The sequence below is a fragment of the Lynx canadensis genome, chromosome C2 (genome assembly GCF_007474595.2).
Source record: "Lynx canadensis isolate LIC74 chromosome C2, mLynCan4.pri.v2, whole genome shotgun sequence".
Taxonomy (NCBI): domain Eukaryota; kingdom Metazoa; phylum Chordata; class Mammalia; order Carnivora; family Felidae; genus Lynx; species Lynx canadensis.
The window spans coordinates 80,413,570-80,427,048 of record NC_044311.2 but is presented as its reverse complement, the minus strand read 5'-3'; the positions used below and the strand labels follow the sequence as shown (position 1 = coordinate 80,427,048).

At 40.8% G+C, this 13,479-nt stretch overlaps 1 protein-coding gene across 1 annotated transcript in view; it reads right to left on the bottom strand.

Annotated features, from left to right (window-relative positions):
* The window catches only part of TPRG1 (tumor protein p63 regulated 1), a 140,849-nt gene that overhangs the window by 73,274 nt on the left and 54,096 nt on the right, over positions 1 to 13,479 (bottom strand). Inside the window, exon 4 of the mRNA XM_030330508.2 lies at positions 1,314 to 1,490. Coding sequence (XP_030186368.1) covers positions 1,314 to 1,490 — 177 coding nt within the window. The remainder of the gene's footprint in view (positions 1 to 1,313; positions 1,491 to 13,479) is intronic.

Genomic DNA, 13,479 nt, shown 5'->3' with positions numbered 1-13,479 from the left:
TAGGGTAATAAATCTTGAGAACTTAGAGTATGGGGTGGGAGAGATATTTCCTGAAAATAAACATTCTGTGATATTATAAAAATATTTATGATTGCTTTTATTATTGAAAACCCACCAGTTCAAAAAGTTAGTGAGCTAAATCAATTTGTCACATCATGCATCCATGAAAAGAATAAATTAAAGCATAGATCTTTGATATGGTATGCTTTTTGTAAGGAAACCAATCACTTGATCAAACTGCTTTTTTTCAACATTTTAGAAAAGTTTTTCTGCTCTCACTGTGTGCCAGGCCCAATGCCAGATGCCAAACAAACAAACAAACAAAAAGGTATTTTCCCTCAAGTTGCTCACCAGGAGATGAGAAAAGCTCACAGTCAAAGGCTCAGAGGGAGATTGCTGTCCTGGCTTAGATCTAAAATGTTTAGGAAAGGGGACACCTGGGTGGCTCAGTCAGTTAAGCATCCGACTCGGCTTCAGCTCAGGTTCTGATTTCACGGTTCCATAGGATTGAGCCCACTGTCAGCACAGAACCTGCTTGGGATTCTCTCTCTAGCTTTCTCTCCACCCCTCTCTCGCTAGGGCACGCACACATGCACGCTCTCCCTCTCTCTCTCAAATAAATAAACTTTAAAATGTTTAAGAAAGACAATTCCTTCCAAGACCATAACAAGAAGTTAGTTCAGCAACCCTGCTCTGTAGACCTCACCAGGTATCTTGGTAAATGTCAACATCTCTGAGATAGTTGAGGTCCTTTCTACCAAGCGTCCAGGGAAGATCTCAAAGAGACCTCTTTCAAGAAGAGCTATTGACCATCATAAATCCTGTCCACTCAGCTTTACAAAATAATTTCAATTTCCAAAGGCATTATACTGTTTCCCACCTCCACTCCTTTGGCTGTGCTGTTCCTTCAGCTTGGAATGTTAAATTTCTGTTCTCCATCTTTGGCTAATTCTTACCCAACGTCAAATACAGGCTCAAGTCCTTCTCCAGTAGAGCTTCTCTGGTTCCCTGCCACACAAATTGTATTGAGAATCTTTCTTCCATGATCCCACAGCTCTTTCCCCCTTATAGTCAACCATTTATTTCTCATGTGCCCTTTGTAAAGTCCCAGTTTACTTAAAGTTGCATCCCTGGTGTCTGACATAGAATAGGAACGCAAAGATTATTTGATGAATTCAACTGTACAGCTTCAGCTTCACTTTTCTCCCCTGGGTGTACTTGGCTTACTATACTAAACTGAACTTTGTGACTGATTTCCCTGCATGGCATGCCCTCCACTGCACCATTTTCCAAGTCTAAGACACCACACTCACTTGTCCAGTGACATCCCAGGGAAGACAAACTTGCCCAGGCAGATGCGATAGACAGCGCTCAGGGGAATCCGCTGCAACTGCACACAGCTGAGCATGATGAAGTCGTATTTGCAGATCAAGAGAGTCTTGTCTGTGACCAGCAAAATCCTCTCCTTCTCATTGTTCCAATGATCTATCCTGTGGGAATCATCACAGAGAATAAAAGTTAATGGCACGGTCTTTTCAAGTTAAAGATAACAGTACTCATTGAAACATCTCTACTAACACAGAAGACAGGGAGGTTTGATCACCTCAGAAGAGGTGCTGAGGAATAACTATCCTTCCTCTCTCCTTCTTTCTCTCTCTCTCTTTCAGTCCAGCCCCATGACCAAGGGAGAGGGGAAGATGGAAGATTGCTAACAAACAAACAAACAAATGTTCTACAGCCACAGAGTTCAGAGATGATTACCCATGAAGGGATCCATGGGGGGAATGACAAGATGGTATCATGTTGGCAGTCACCTGATTCATGTTCCTTCACATCTTCCCTGTTCATCAGAAAACCTTTATCTTCCTCCAAGGACACCAAAACATCAATTTTTCTAACTCAATTCTTACCACAAACTTTATTCACTACACACTAGGTTATGCTAATCTCCAAAAGTTGCATTGCTGAGTGGAGAAAAAAAAATGGAGACTTACACAAAGGTGCACTGACCTCCAAGCCAACACAACACCTACTCATCCTATCATATCCTTGTGGTAGAAATACAGCCAATCAAGTGAAGTGGGCCAACGACAAAGTAGACACTAGATAAGTTTTCACCAAATTGATTTGCTTTGGACTTGAGAGCCTTTTAGGGCATGCATAGAAAATTCTAAGTCTAACAGAATCTCCAACAGAGAAAACAAGAAGAGATCTGAACAGTGGTGTCTGGCTAGAAGAAAGTGAGCATGGTCTATAAATGCCCTCACCCACAGCACTTTTGCTGTCTATCTACTATAGCACTCATGACTTGTATTAGAATTATTTCAGTACATGTTTTGTTTTCCCCAAGAGACTGAAAAGGATGATCTGTGATTGGTTCATACCTGAATTCTCACTACACAGAATCAATCTAATGTAAAGATAGACTAGGTAGTCCACTCCCATCCATTCTCACACAGCAAACACAGTGCTATTTTTTTTTTTAATACAAACAGAATGACATCATTCCCCTGTTTGTTAAATAGCATCTTTTTGATCCTAGGAGCAAACCCAACTCACGTAAATGGAACTACAAGTCCTTGTATGGTCAGGCCATTGCCCAACATTATCTCATAGCAGGCTAAGAACCCTCACTGTCCAAATCATGGTTCAAATGCCTCATTCAAGGAGGATTTCTTAAGGTCCTATATCAACTTGGCCCTTTATCATGCTCTCTCAAAGCATCCTGGTCCTTCTTCTTTTGTGGACCTATTGCTTTTTGTAAGAAGGAATGAGATAAAAATGTTTAGAAGTAAGTACCATGTGGACATTGACGATCAGAATAGACATGAAAATACAGAGGGTTGGACAATGTCAGTCAAGGTGAGCTCAGTATCATGTATGTGTGTATGTTCCACAAAGGCAGAGACCATGGCCATTGGGCTACTCACTCTATCCAGCTCCTGTCAAATAGCCCACACTAAATAAATATCTTTCTGGTGAATAAATGAGTGCCAATCAAAACTTTTGGAGGTTGCTGGGCTGGATGAGGGCCAGTATGAAAGTTGCCAGCTCTATCACTTACTTACTCTGTAAGATAGGACACTTCACATGCTTTTGACTCACGTTCCTTATCTGTGAAATGGAGACAATACTAGCACTCATCTCCTGAGTTTGTGGAGAGGATTAAGGGAAACAACTCTCAATCAGTGCTCTATAAATCAGCGGTTATTATCACTGGCAGGGGCCTTAAGTGTCTAGGGAATTTTGGGCAGCCCAAATATATTCCATTCCTCAGTATAGCATAATCTAAACACAGGCAAGACGAGTCAGGAGTTAAGTCACTGCAAGGAAAAGGTGGATGTGTGAAAGAGAGGAAAAAAAAGTTTGAAAGAGAAGAAAAGACAGAAAAGATGATGAAGGAAAAACAAGAAGGGTAAGAGCATTGATCATGGCGGCCATTATGTGGTATAAGTATTAGCTTTACATCCCCCACAACCCTTTGAAGAAAGTCACATCTGAAGTCAGTCAACTAAAATATGATACTAGAGTCAGTGGTGTAGAGTCTGAGAGATGTGGTTTAAATCGTGGTTCTACTGGGGCACCTGGTGGTTCAGTCAGTTAAGCTTCCAACTTCAGCTCAGGTCATGATCTCACAGTTTGTGAGTTCAAGCCCTGCATTGGGCTTTCTGCTGTCAGCACAGAGTGCTTTTTGTAGCCTCTGTTCCCCTCTCTCCGCCCCTCCCCAACTCGTATTCATATTCTCTCTCTCTCTCTCTCTCTCTCTCTCTCTCTCTCTCTAATAAATAAACCCTGGTTCTATGGTTTCCATCCACCCCAACAACACAGCCATACTCAACCCCTGTTCCACTGAGAGAAGGAAAGAATTCTAGATCATCTGTTTTATACTCTAAATCTTAGTCAGAAAGAGACCGGGGGACTCTGAAATGTCTTATCAGATATCTACATAAATTTCTCTAAATAGCTTGCATCTACTTAGCAGTAAGTTAAAAGCTGCTGCCTAATAAACCAGACTTGGTTTTAGTCTAAAAAAACTACAGCTTTTGGTTGAATGGTTTTGCTGAAAATGTCAGCACTCCATAATGAGATTTATTTTAAAAGGTAAAGGATTTGGGAAAAAAGAGAATTCTTTTTAGGAACACAGAGTGCTCTGCTGTGACACAGATTCTGCATAATTTACATGTCGGGAAAGTCTGAATTCAAGTAAACACATGGGGTTATAAATAGTTTGGGGCCACATCTCTAGCTCCTGGGTGGTATATGTATTTATTTAGACTTCAATCACACCTTTTTTTCCCAAATAACTCATGGAAAAAACATTGAATTTCATATTCCTGACATTAACATAATTGAACTTGGGTTGGCAACAATATCCACAACAAATATAGGGGTAGAAGTAGCAATAGCATATTGTGGAGACTTACAAAGTCCTTGGATACTGACGGTCCTATGAACCTCAGAGCAACCCTCTGGACCAGAAGTTATTACCCTTATCCTAAAGACAAGGTAGAGACATGAAACCCAGCCATGGTATTGGCTTTCTCCCCAGTACCATCCACCTCCAAATAGAGGACCCTTCAGTGTGGTATGAGAATACAGTAAAACCAACTTCTGGAAGGAGCTGATGTGATGATATATACCACCCTGGGGCTGCTGTCTCTGGGAAACCTTTCCCCTGAGAAAACACGCATCGCCATGCCTTTCAAACCTCATCCTCTTGCAGTGTTCCTTATCTGGGAGAAGAACCCTGCTTCCACCCGTTTATGCAAGCTGGAGACTTCGGAGGGAGTCATTCTGGACTCCACCTTTTCCTCAGCTCACATGCCAGGTCCTAAACATTTGACTCCCCAAAAAATCTCCGAAAACCACCTACTTACCTCCATCTGAACTTTCACCAACCTGATGCGGTCCCCCCTCATCTCCTGCTTAGACTACTGCGATCACCCTCTCACTAGGTTTAGGCTACTAGCCACCTAGACCCAGTTTACCTACTGGAGGGAACTGCTCCAGTTCCCTCCTAACCTCTCCACCATACTGTAGTGAGGCAGATCTTTTGGGGAAAAAAAAACAGATTGGCCTTCACGTCTTCACTTTGGCTGCAAACATTTCAACAGTCTCCCAGAGCTCTCACAAGAAATGATAGAAGTTCTTCATCTGATCTAAGAGGCTGTCCACAGTCAGGCCCTATCTACCTATTCAACCCCATCACAGGCCAAGTCTCTCCACTCACTCTTCTTGATCTTTCAGTTTCTTGTATTCACCATGTCCACTGCTACTAAGGGGACCTTTGCATATGTTGCTCCCACCTGATGTTATTTCCCTAACTGCTCTAGGGCTGAGTTCAATTACCCCTTACTGAGGCAAACTTACCCAGACCTCTGTAACTACTTCTGTTCTTTCTAATGTACACTTTCATAATACTATGTATTTCTCCTTCATAGTACTTATCCCAGATGCACTTTTACAGTTATTTCTATGATAACCTAATTAATGTCTGTCTCCTCTCCTATACTATAAATTCCACAAATACAGAATCAGTTCTTTGCATTTTGTCTCCAAAGGTTGTATGCATCCAAAATATATTTCTGACATCAATTAGTAAAGAATGAACAATCCTTGCGCTGTGCAAGCCATATGCCTTGGCTCACGCTGTTTGGGAATCCTATCCTCACGTTTACACACTGAAATACTCCCCCATAAAGTAGCACAGTTTTAAAAACTAATCAGTAACAGTGGGAAAATGTTTGTGCCATAAAAGTCAGAAAGAGCTGGATACAAAACGTCACCTTCAGTGTACTTCCAACTTTGCAACAACAACAAATACATAGATCAAAATGGTAACACTGATTATTTCTGAGTGCTGGGATTTCAGATGACTTTCATTTCTTTCCATGCTTTTATTAGTCAGAGCTTAATTTCTTTTTATGATGAACATATTCTACTTTTGTGATAAAGAGAGATTTTTAAAAATAATAAATCTCACCCATCCTTCAAACTCCCAGTTTAAACGCTATTTCATGGAGACTCACCCTTACCAATCTCCACCCCACACCCTGCCAAGTAGATGTCCTCTTTCTTTTCATTAAATACATATAAGCTTTCTATCATCAGTACCTCCGCTGTGGTTCAAGTCACAATCTTCTCCATATTACAGTGATTTCTAACCCCAGAATGTCCTCATCATGCCCCACATTTGATGAGAGACCCTCCAATGTAGAGAGTTGTTTCAGTCCTGTCTGTGTCCCTTCACTATGCCCAACACAGAGCTGAGAGAGAACTTGGCAAGTGAGCAGAGCTTGAAAAACTAAAACCATACAATCTATCATCTTAGTTGTGTGAGCCAGACTCTCCTGGCAGAGGCTTTGCCACTGCTGTTCCTCAGCACTGTGTCATGTCCCTGCTTGATGAAGAAGGTCCTGGACACCCCAATGTAAAAGGGAATTTCAAAACTCCATGAGATTTGTGGTTTCCCGGGATGACAACAGTTTTGCCAGCAGAGGGCAACAGCGAACTAACAATGACAGGCGACCCGTCAGAACAAGTTTCCAGGGCCCCCTCCCAGTTATTCAAACCATTCCAGATGCCTTCCCAGCGGCCCCTGCCCTACACCTAACAACACTTTCGGCTGCTCTCTCAAAGCTGTGTCAAATCAATTTGTGAATTAGAAAGAATTTTCCTCCAAAAAGATTTTTTCGAACATTCTTCCACTACACTCACACACACACACACACACACACACACACACACACACACACAGACTCCATTCAGTAGAAACATCTTCTCTAATACTGAATAGAGTGACTATACCTGGTTTACAAATCAACCTTCCTTCATGTGTCCCTCAAGCCGCTTAGCATAGCCCAGCCCTTGAAAGAAGAAGGCAGTTTCTTGGCCGGCCAGAAATCGGCAACCAGGAGGGAAACACTGAATCATTCATTCCAAACATATTCCCTGAGCACCCACTGGGTTCCAGGCCCTGAAGAGAATCCAGTTTGGGTTTGCTCTTCAAACACAAACAGATGAAAAATGCATGGCATTGAAGCAAAGCAATTTCCCTCCCCCTGAGTTAAGTGAAGTCTTAAAAAACCTTTAGCTAAATAATCCACATTAAATTCTTTCAATAATTTGGTTATTCTTTCCTGGGGCCTCTCCAATTTGTTTAAAATAGGGGACCCTCCAAGTAAACACAGTATTCTAATAAAAACCCAATGTCCACAAATCTTCTCTGTTCTCAGATCCCCTGATTTGACTTCCTGTGGTTCAGTTTTTCTCCCCCTACCCCCATGGAGCCTGGTATGTACCAAGGTCTGTGCTAGCTACTGGGAATACTGAGAAGAATATTCTGCTCTTAAGGAATACACAATTCTTTAAGATGTAAGGTGAACCATGTAGAGAAGAGCTAATATGGCACCCAAAGTTGTGATGAGATTTTACCATTTTAACACAAGTTTACAGACTCAGGTCTCCAGATTCCCAGCCCACTGCCCACAGGGTTGAGGAAAAGGAACCCCTGACATCTATCTATTTGATGCTCTTGAAGAATGTTCTTCCATGAACACTTCATTTCCTGCTATTTGGTGTAAACTCTCAGTGTTGAAAATCACAAGTTGCAAAGCATGAATGATTTTTTGGAACAAACACACAAAAAGAGTTTTCAGGAGTATTACTTTTTTCAATACTTTTTAATGTATGCCAGTGTAGGACAGACCAAGTGCCCCCATAAAACATAGACAGGATGGATCTGGAAACATCCATTCATGTATCTACAAAGACTAATTTTTCCTGAAGTAAGACAAATCCACTCTTGGGGCTTCATATGGTTCTACTTCATCAAAGGAAAAACAATGGTCTTTCCCCCTGCCCCAGGAAACAAAGGAGTCTTTGAGTTCTAAAAAAATATAATAAAACAATAAACAAGAAGTTTTAGTTAGGAAATTATACACATGTGTGTATGTGTATATGGACATGTATATATATATATATATATATATATACACACACACACACACATACATACATATATGTATGTATATGTGTATACACATATATGTATATGTATATATGCATATATATACATACACGTGTGTGTATGTATATGTATACATATGCCAATTCTGAAGCTTCTTAGATCTATATGCACATAAGAATAATTCTGCCACATATTTTTCTTAGGTTAAAATAAAAAGCACTCATCTATTGTGGTCTTCTCTGAATCAGGTACTGGGCTAAATATTACACACCCCTTTTAATCTTCATCAAACAATCCTGATAAATACAGGTGAGGAAACTGAGGCTTGGGGAAGGATAAATGACTTTGTTTGCCCTCAAAATGCATATGTGGAAGCCCTAACACCCAAAATGAAGGTACTAAGAGGTGGGGCCATTGGGAGGGGATTAGGGTTTGATAAGGTCATAGGGATGGAGAGCCCATGATGAGATTAGTTCCCTTATAAGAAGAGGAAGTGACAGAAGAACTTCTTCTCTCCAGGATGTGAGGATGCAATGAGAAGGCAAGCCAGGAAGAGAGCCCTCGCTGAGAACCAAACCTGTAGGTAGGCATTTTGATCTTAGACTTCCCAGCCTCCAGAACTGTGAGAGAACTGTTGTTTAAGCCACCCAGTCTATGGGTATTTTGCTATAACATCCCAAGCTGACTAATACAGGAAGTTAACTTGTTCCAAAAAAACACAGTCAGGATTCATCCAAGGTATGCTTCACCTTAAACCCTTGAGCTCTCTTCTTTACCAAACCACCATTCATTAGCAAGGCAATGAAATCTCTTCATTTAATCAATTAACATTGCTGAGTGTCTATAAAATTGACCCTTGAACAACATAGGTTTGAACTGTGTAGGTCCACATATATGCAGATTTTTTTTGTAAATATAATACAGTACTGTAAATGTGTTTTGATTTTCTTATAACATTTTCTTTTCTCTAGCTTATTTTATTGTAAGAATAAAGTACTTAATATATATACAAAATAGGTGTTAATTGACTGTGTTACTGGTAGGGTTTCTAGTCAACAGTAGGCTCTTAGTAAAAGTTTGGGGAGTTGAGAGCTACACAAGGAATTTGACTACAATTCAAAATTGAATTGAATTTGATTACAATTAAAAATATTGGGGGCTCTGTAACCCTTTAACCCCTTTGTTGTTCAAGGGCCAATTCTACTATATTAAAGACATTATGTAGGTTCTCAGACTATAAAGCCCTCTAAAATTATCCCTATCCTTAAGAGATTATAATTTAATGTAGGAGAATATAAATAAATCAAGTATTATGGTATAGAGTGATAAACAATAACATGGAAATTTGTATACAGTGCCATGGAAATCCCAGCTAATGTCTAACATTGATTTAATGCTTACTTTGTATGAGTTTTTGATATATGTATCTCATCTAAGTTACTTTTTTTATGCTCACAGTAATCTTGTGAAGAAGGTAGTATCATTATCCCCATTTTACAGATGAGGAATGAAAACATAAAAAGGTTACATAACTTTCCCAGTTCTGGAATTGGAATTCAAACTGAGGTGCCTGTCTCTAGAGCCAATGTTTTTGATTAACCACTCTGCTCTACTGAAAGGCATTTAAAGCCACCTAGGAAGTGAGGCAAGGCTCTGGATAAAGTGTGTTTCTCGAAGCTTTTAAAGGATGATCAGGAGACGGCTTGATGAAGAAGGCAGATTAATTAATTTTAGACAGAGGGAACAGCATGTGCAAACACGCACGGAGACATGTACAGAATGACTTGTTGGAAGACATGTGTTTGCACAGTATGTAAATGGAAATCATGAAAACAGAATTACCATAAAAAGGGAGGATAGCACCCACGAAGATTCTGACTCAGGATTGTGGAGATGAATTCCAGGCATCTCTCCTTTTAAAAGCTGTCCAGATGCAGAACCAAGGTTTTGAAAGACCAAGACATTTTCAGGAGCTGATCTAGGAATTTGAATCAGACCTACGAATTCCCAGGCACTGAGGTGGAACCGTTTTGAGCCTATACTCGAAGAATTTGTAGGCGGTGCTGGAAGATTTGCAGATTTACCCAACATTTCAGACTGGAATGCCTCAAAGTATTTCTAAGGCATGCTTGTCCTGCCCAAATAATTAATCACACCCTCCCTCAGTTTATCAAAATTCTTTAACCTCCAGAGATGAACTTCTGCTTCTTGGTCTCTCAACCAAGATAACTTAGATAAGAGAGCATCATTGTATTATGTCACAGTCCCAACCAGGTCCTCGCACAGAGAAATTGCTTTGTGAATGTTAATTCCGGTTTTTATACCCCTTTCCTGAAGGCAAACTGCGCTTGACCAGGAGTTCTGTCAATACTTCTGTGAGCTTAAGACTCATTTTAACCACAACTGGGTCTTAATTTCCTCTTAAATTTTAAGTGCTAGATTCCTGAGCAGCACTGGGCTTCCTATCACACAGGCTAGGAGTTAGAGATGTCATTCTGCCCCTCACTAGCTGTGCAATCTTACAAAAGTTACTTATCTTTTCTAAGACTCATTTTCCACATCTCTAAAATGAAAATAATAATAATACATCTATACCTCATAGTATTGTTGTGAATTTTAAAAATAGTACTATAGGGGTGCCTGGGTGACTCAGTCGGTTAAGCGGCCAACTTCAGCTCAGGTCATGATCTCACAGTCTGTGGGTTCAAGCCCTGCATCCGGGTCTGTGCTGATAGTTCAGAGCCTGGAGCCTGCTGCAAATTCTGTGTCTCCCTCTCTCTCTGCCACTCCCCTGCTTGCACTCTGCTCTGTCTCTCAAAAATGAATAAACGTTAATTTTTTTTTTTAAATAGTACTATAGAGCACTTAGTAAAATACAAAGCACATGTAAAATACTAAGTTGTGCCTTGGTGGCTCAGTCAGTTAAGCACCCGACCCTTGATTTCAGCTCAGGTCATGATTTCACAGTTCGTGGAATCAAGCCCTGTGTTAGGCACTGCTCTGATGATGCAAAGCCTGCTTGGGATTCTCTCTCTCTCTCCCTCTCTCTGCCCCTCTCCCACTTGTACGCTGTCTCAAAATAAATAAAAATAAAAATAAAGAAAATAAAGTACTCAACTGTTATTAGCTATTAATACAAAGGTGATGATGGTGGTGGTGATGATGAAAAAGAAGGAGGAAGAGAAGGGGAAGGAGGATAAAACAACAGTGAAGAAGAATTCTTTTAAATTCCCTTTAAACATTTTTGCAACATTGATTGAATTAACAAATAAATTCATGAAAGGTGGTTAGAAGTAAATCCACTCAAAGACAGCTCCTCAAAACTATTACAGTTTTCAAATATACAAAATCTTTCCATTTCAATTTCCTAAAACTTAATAAAGTAGTCATTAATTCCATATATATAACACAAGTTTTTGTCTATTTGCCCGTTTGCTTGTCTGACACAGCTGGGTATACTTCATTATATTGGAAATTATAGTTAAGTTACCCTGACTTACTTAAAATACAGACTAAGCATTTTATATGAAGTTCCCTTTGTAGACAGCTGCCATGGGAGACCTTAGAAGATAAGGACCAGGAATAGTAGAATCAAAGACCCAACAGGAAACCTATGAGTATGTCAACTGCAGGAGTCATGTTACACTCATTTAGGATTCCTGGACAGAGTAACCAATAGCAAATTCAGATATGAACCCAAGTAAGGAGTCACAAGGGCAGGCACTAAGGATTGTGCTCAAAGTCATTGATTTCGAATCAATTTTCTTCCGTGTGGCATAAGGAAGGTGTTTCTTTACAGAAACAATACCAGGTATCCAGTCCAGAAATAATCCCCCCTAATGACCTGACAAATATTTATTGAGCCATTATTATGCTCCAGGCTCTAAGGGTATAGTGGTGAGCTAAGTTCCTGTTCCTCCCATTCTTGCATTCTATAGAGGAAGGCACACCAACAAAGGATATGGGCACATAAATATAGAGATCTAGATAAAAGGGAGATGGGAATATCTGTGGGAATAGTATCTAGATAAAGTGAACAGCTAGTACAAAGACCTTGAGGTGGGATCCATCATGTTTCATAAAACAGCAAGGAAGCAGGCATGACCAAGCAAAGGGAACAAGGAGGCTAGTGGAGGGAGATATAAGCAGAAGCCATATCACATGCTAGAACCACCACAATTTCTTTGCGATTTACGGATGTTTTTCATATTAAGTGGTTGTTATTCTCCACTTCACAGATGGAGAAACCAAGCCCCAGTAAAGTGACATGCATCTAGTACTAAGTGACAGAGGCAAGACCAGAATCCAGCTCTTTGGACCCCCAGCCCAGGCCATAACTTCCCATCTAGCTGCTTCTCACACTTATTTTTCCTACACAGCCAGGCAACTTTGTTCTCCGTGTCACAGTACTACCAGTAAGAGGATATTTGAAAAGCTACACAAAAGACAAGACTCTGGGCACACCCCATCCTTCTCTCTTTTCCACAAAAGAACTGAATTGCTATTGAATAGCTCAAGTCCCCCACAGCACACCAGGGGCTAACAGGAGGCCCACCCCCTGAGGAGCTCTCTCCTCCCCTGAATTGACTTTGGGGTATTCACTTGATCAGAAGCCAAAGAAGCTGGCAGGAGAACAAGGCCTAATTTTGAGAAGGCAGCAGAGAGGAAAAAACAGTGGGACAAGATACAACAAATGTTCACTTCTTGCCACCTCCACTGCTTTTTTGTTTTCGTTTTTGTTTATTTTGTTTTTTGTTTTGTTGTTGTTGTTGTTCTTGTTGTTGTTGTCATATTTTAATGGAAGAGCTGTCTGTTTACTGAACTATGTTAGTTCAGCTCCTTGGGTACGGGAGACACAGCCCAGATCAGGCAAACCCAAAAAGAAGAGATAAATACTCTGAGGAATCCCACAGAAATCCAAGAGCAGGAACTATTGCACAGTTGGGCTTTATGAAAGCTGGAAAACCACAAGGAATGAAAACTACTCCCTCAGAGGCTGTCTCTATCACGATTTCTATGTCTCTCCACACATGGCATCTTCTTCCTCTTGACCGTCAGGCTCCCTCTGCTTCCTACCAGTGTTTGCTCCTCTTTAATTCCACCTTGCCCATGAACTTTGTTTCCTTCATCCTGACTGTACATGAACTTCCAGATCTACTTTCACAGCCAACTAGCCTCTATAGCTGTTTCCCCCACTTTAAATCCTCAAGATCAGGAATTCTTTTAGTCCAAATCATACCTTTGAGCTGTCTTTTTGGGTCACAGGCCAGTTAATGGATTAGCTCCTCTTTTTTTTTTTTTTTTTTTATGTTTATTTTTGAGAGAGACAGAGCGCAAGCAGGGGGAGGGGCAGAGTGCGGGGGGGTGGGGGGCGGGGGGCAGAGAGAGAGACAGAGAATGAGAATGAATGGATCCAAAGCAGGTTCCAGGTTCTGAGCTGTCAGCACAGAGCCCAATGCGGGGCTCGAACCCATGAACTTCGAGATCATGAACTGAGTGGAAGTCAGACA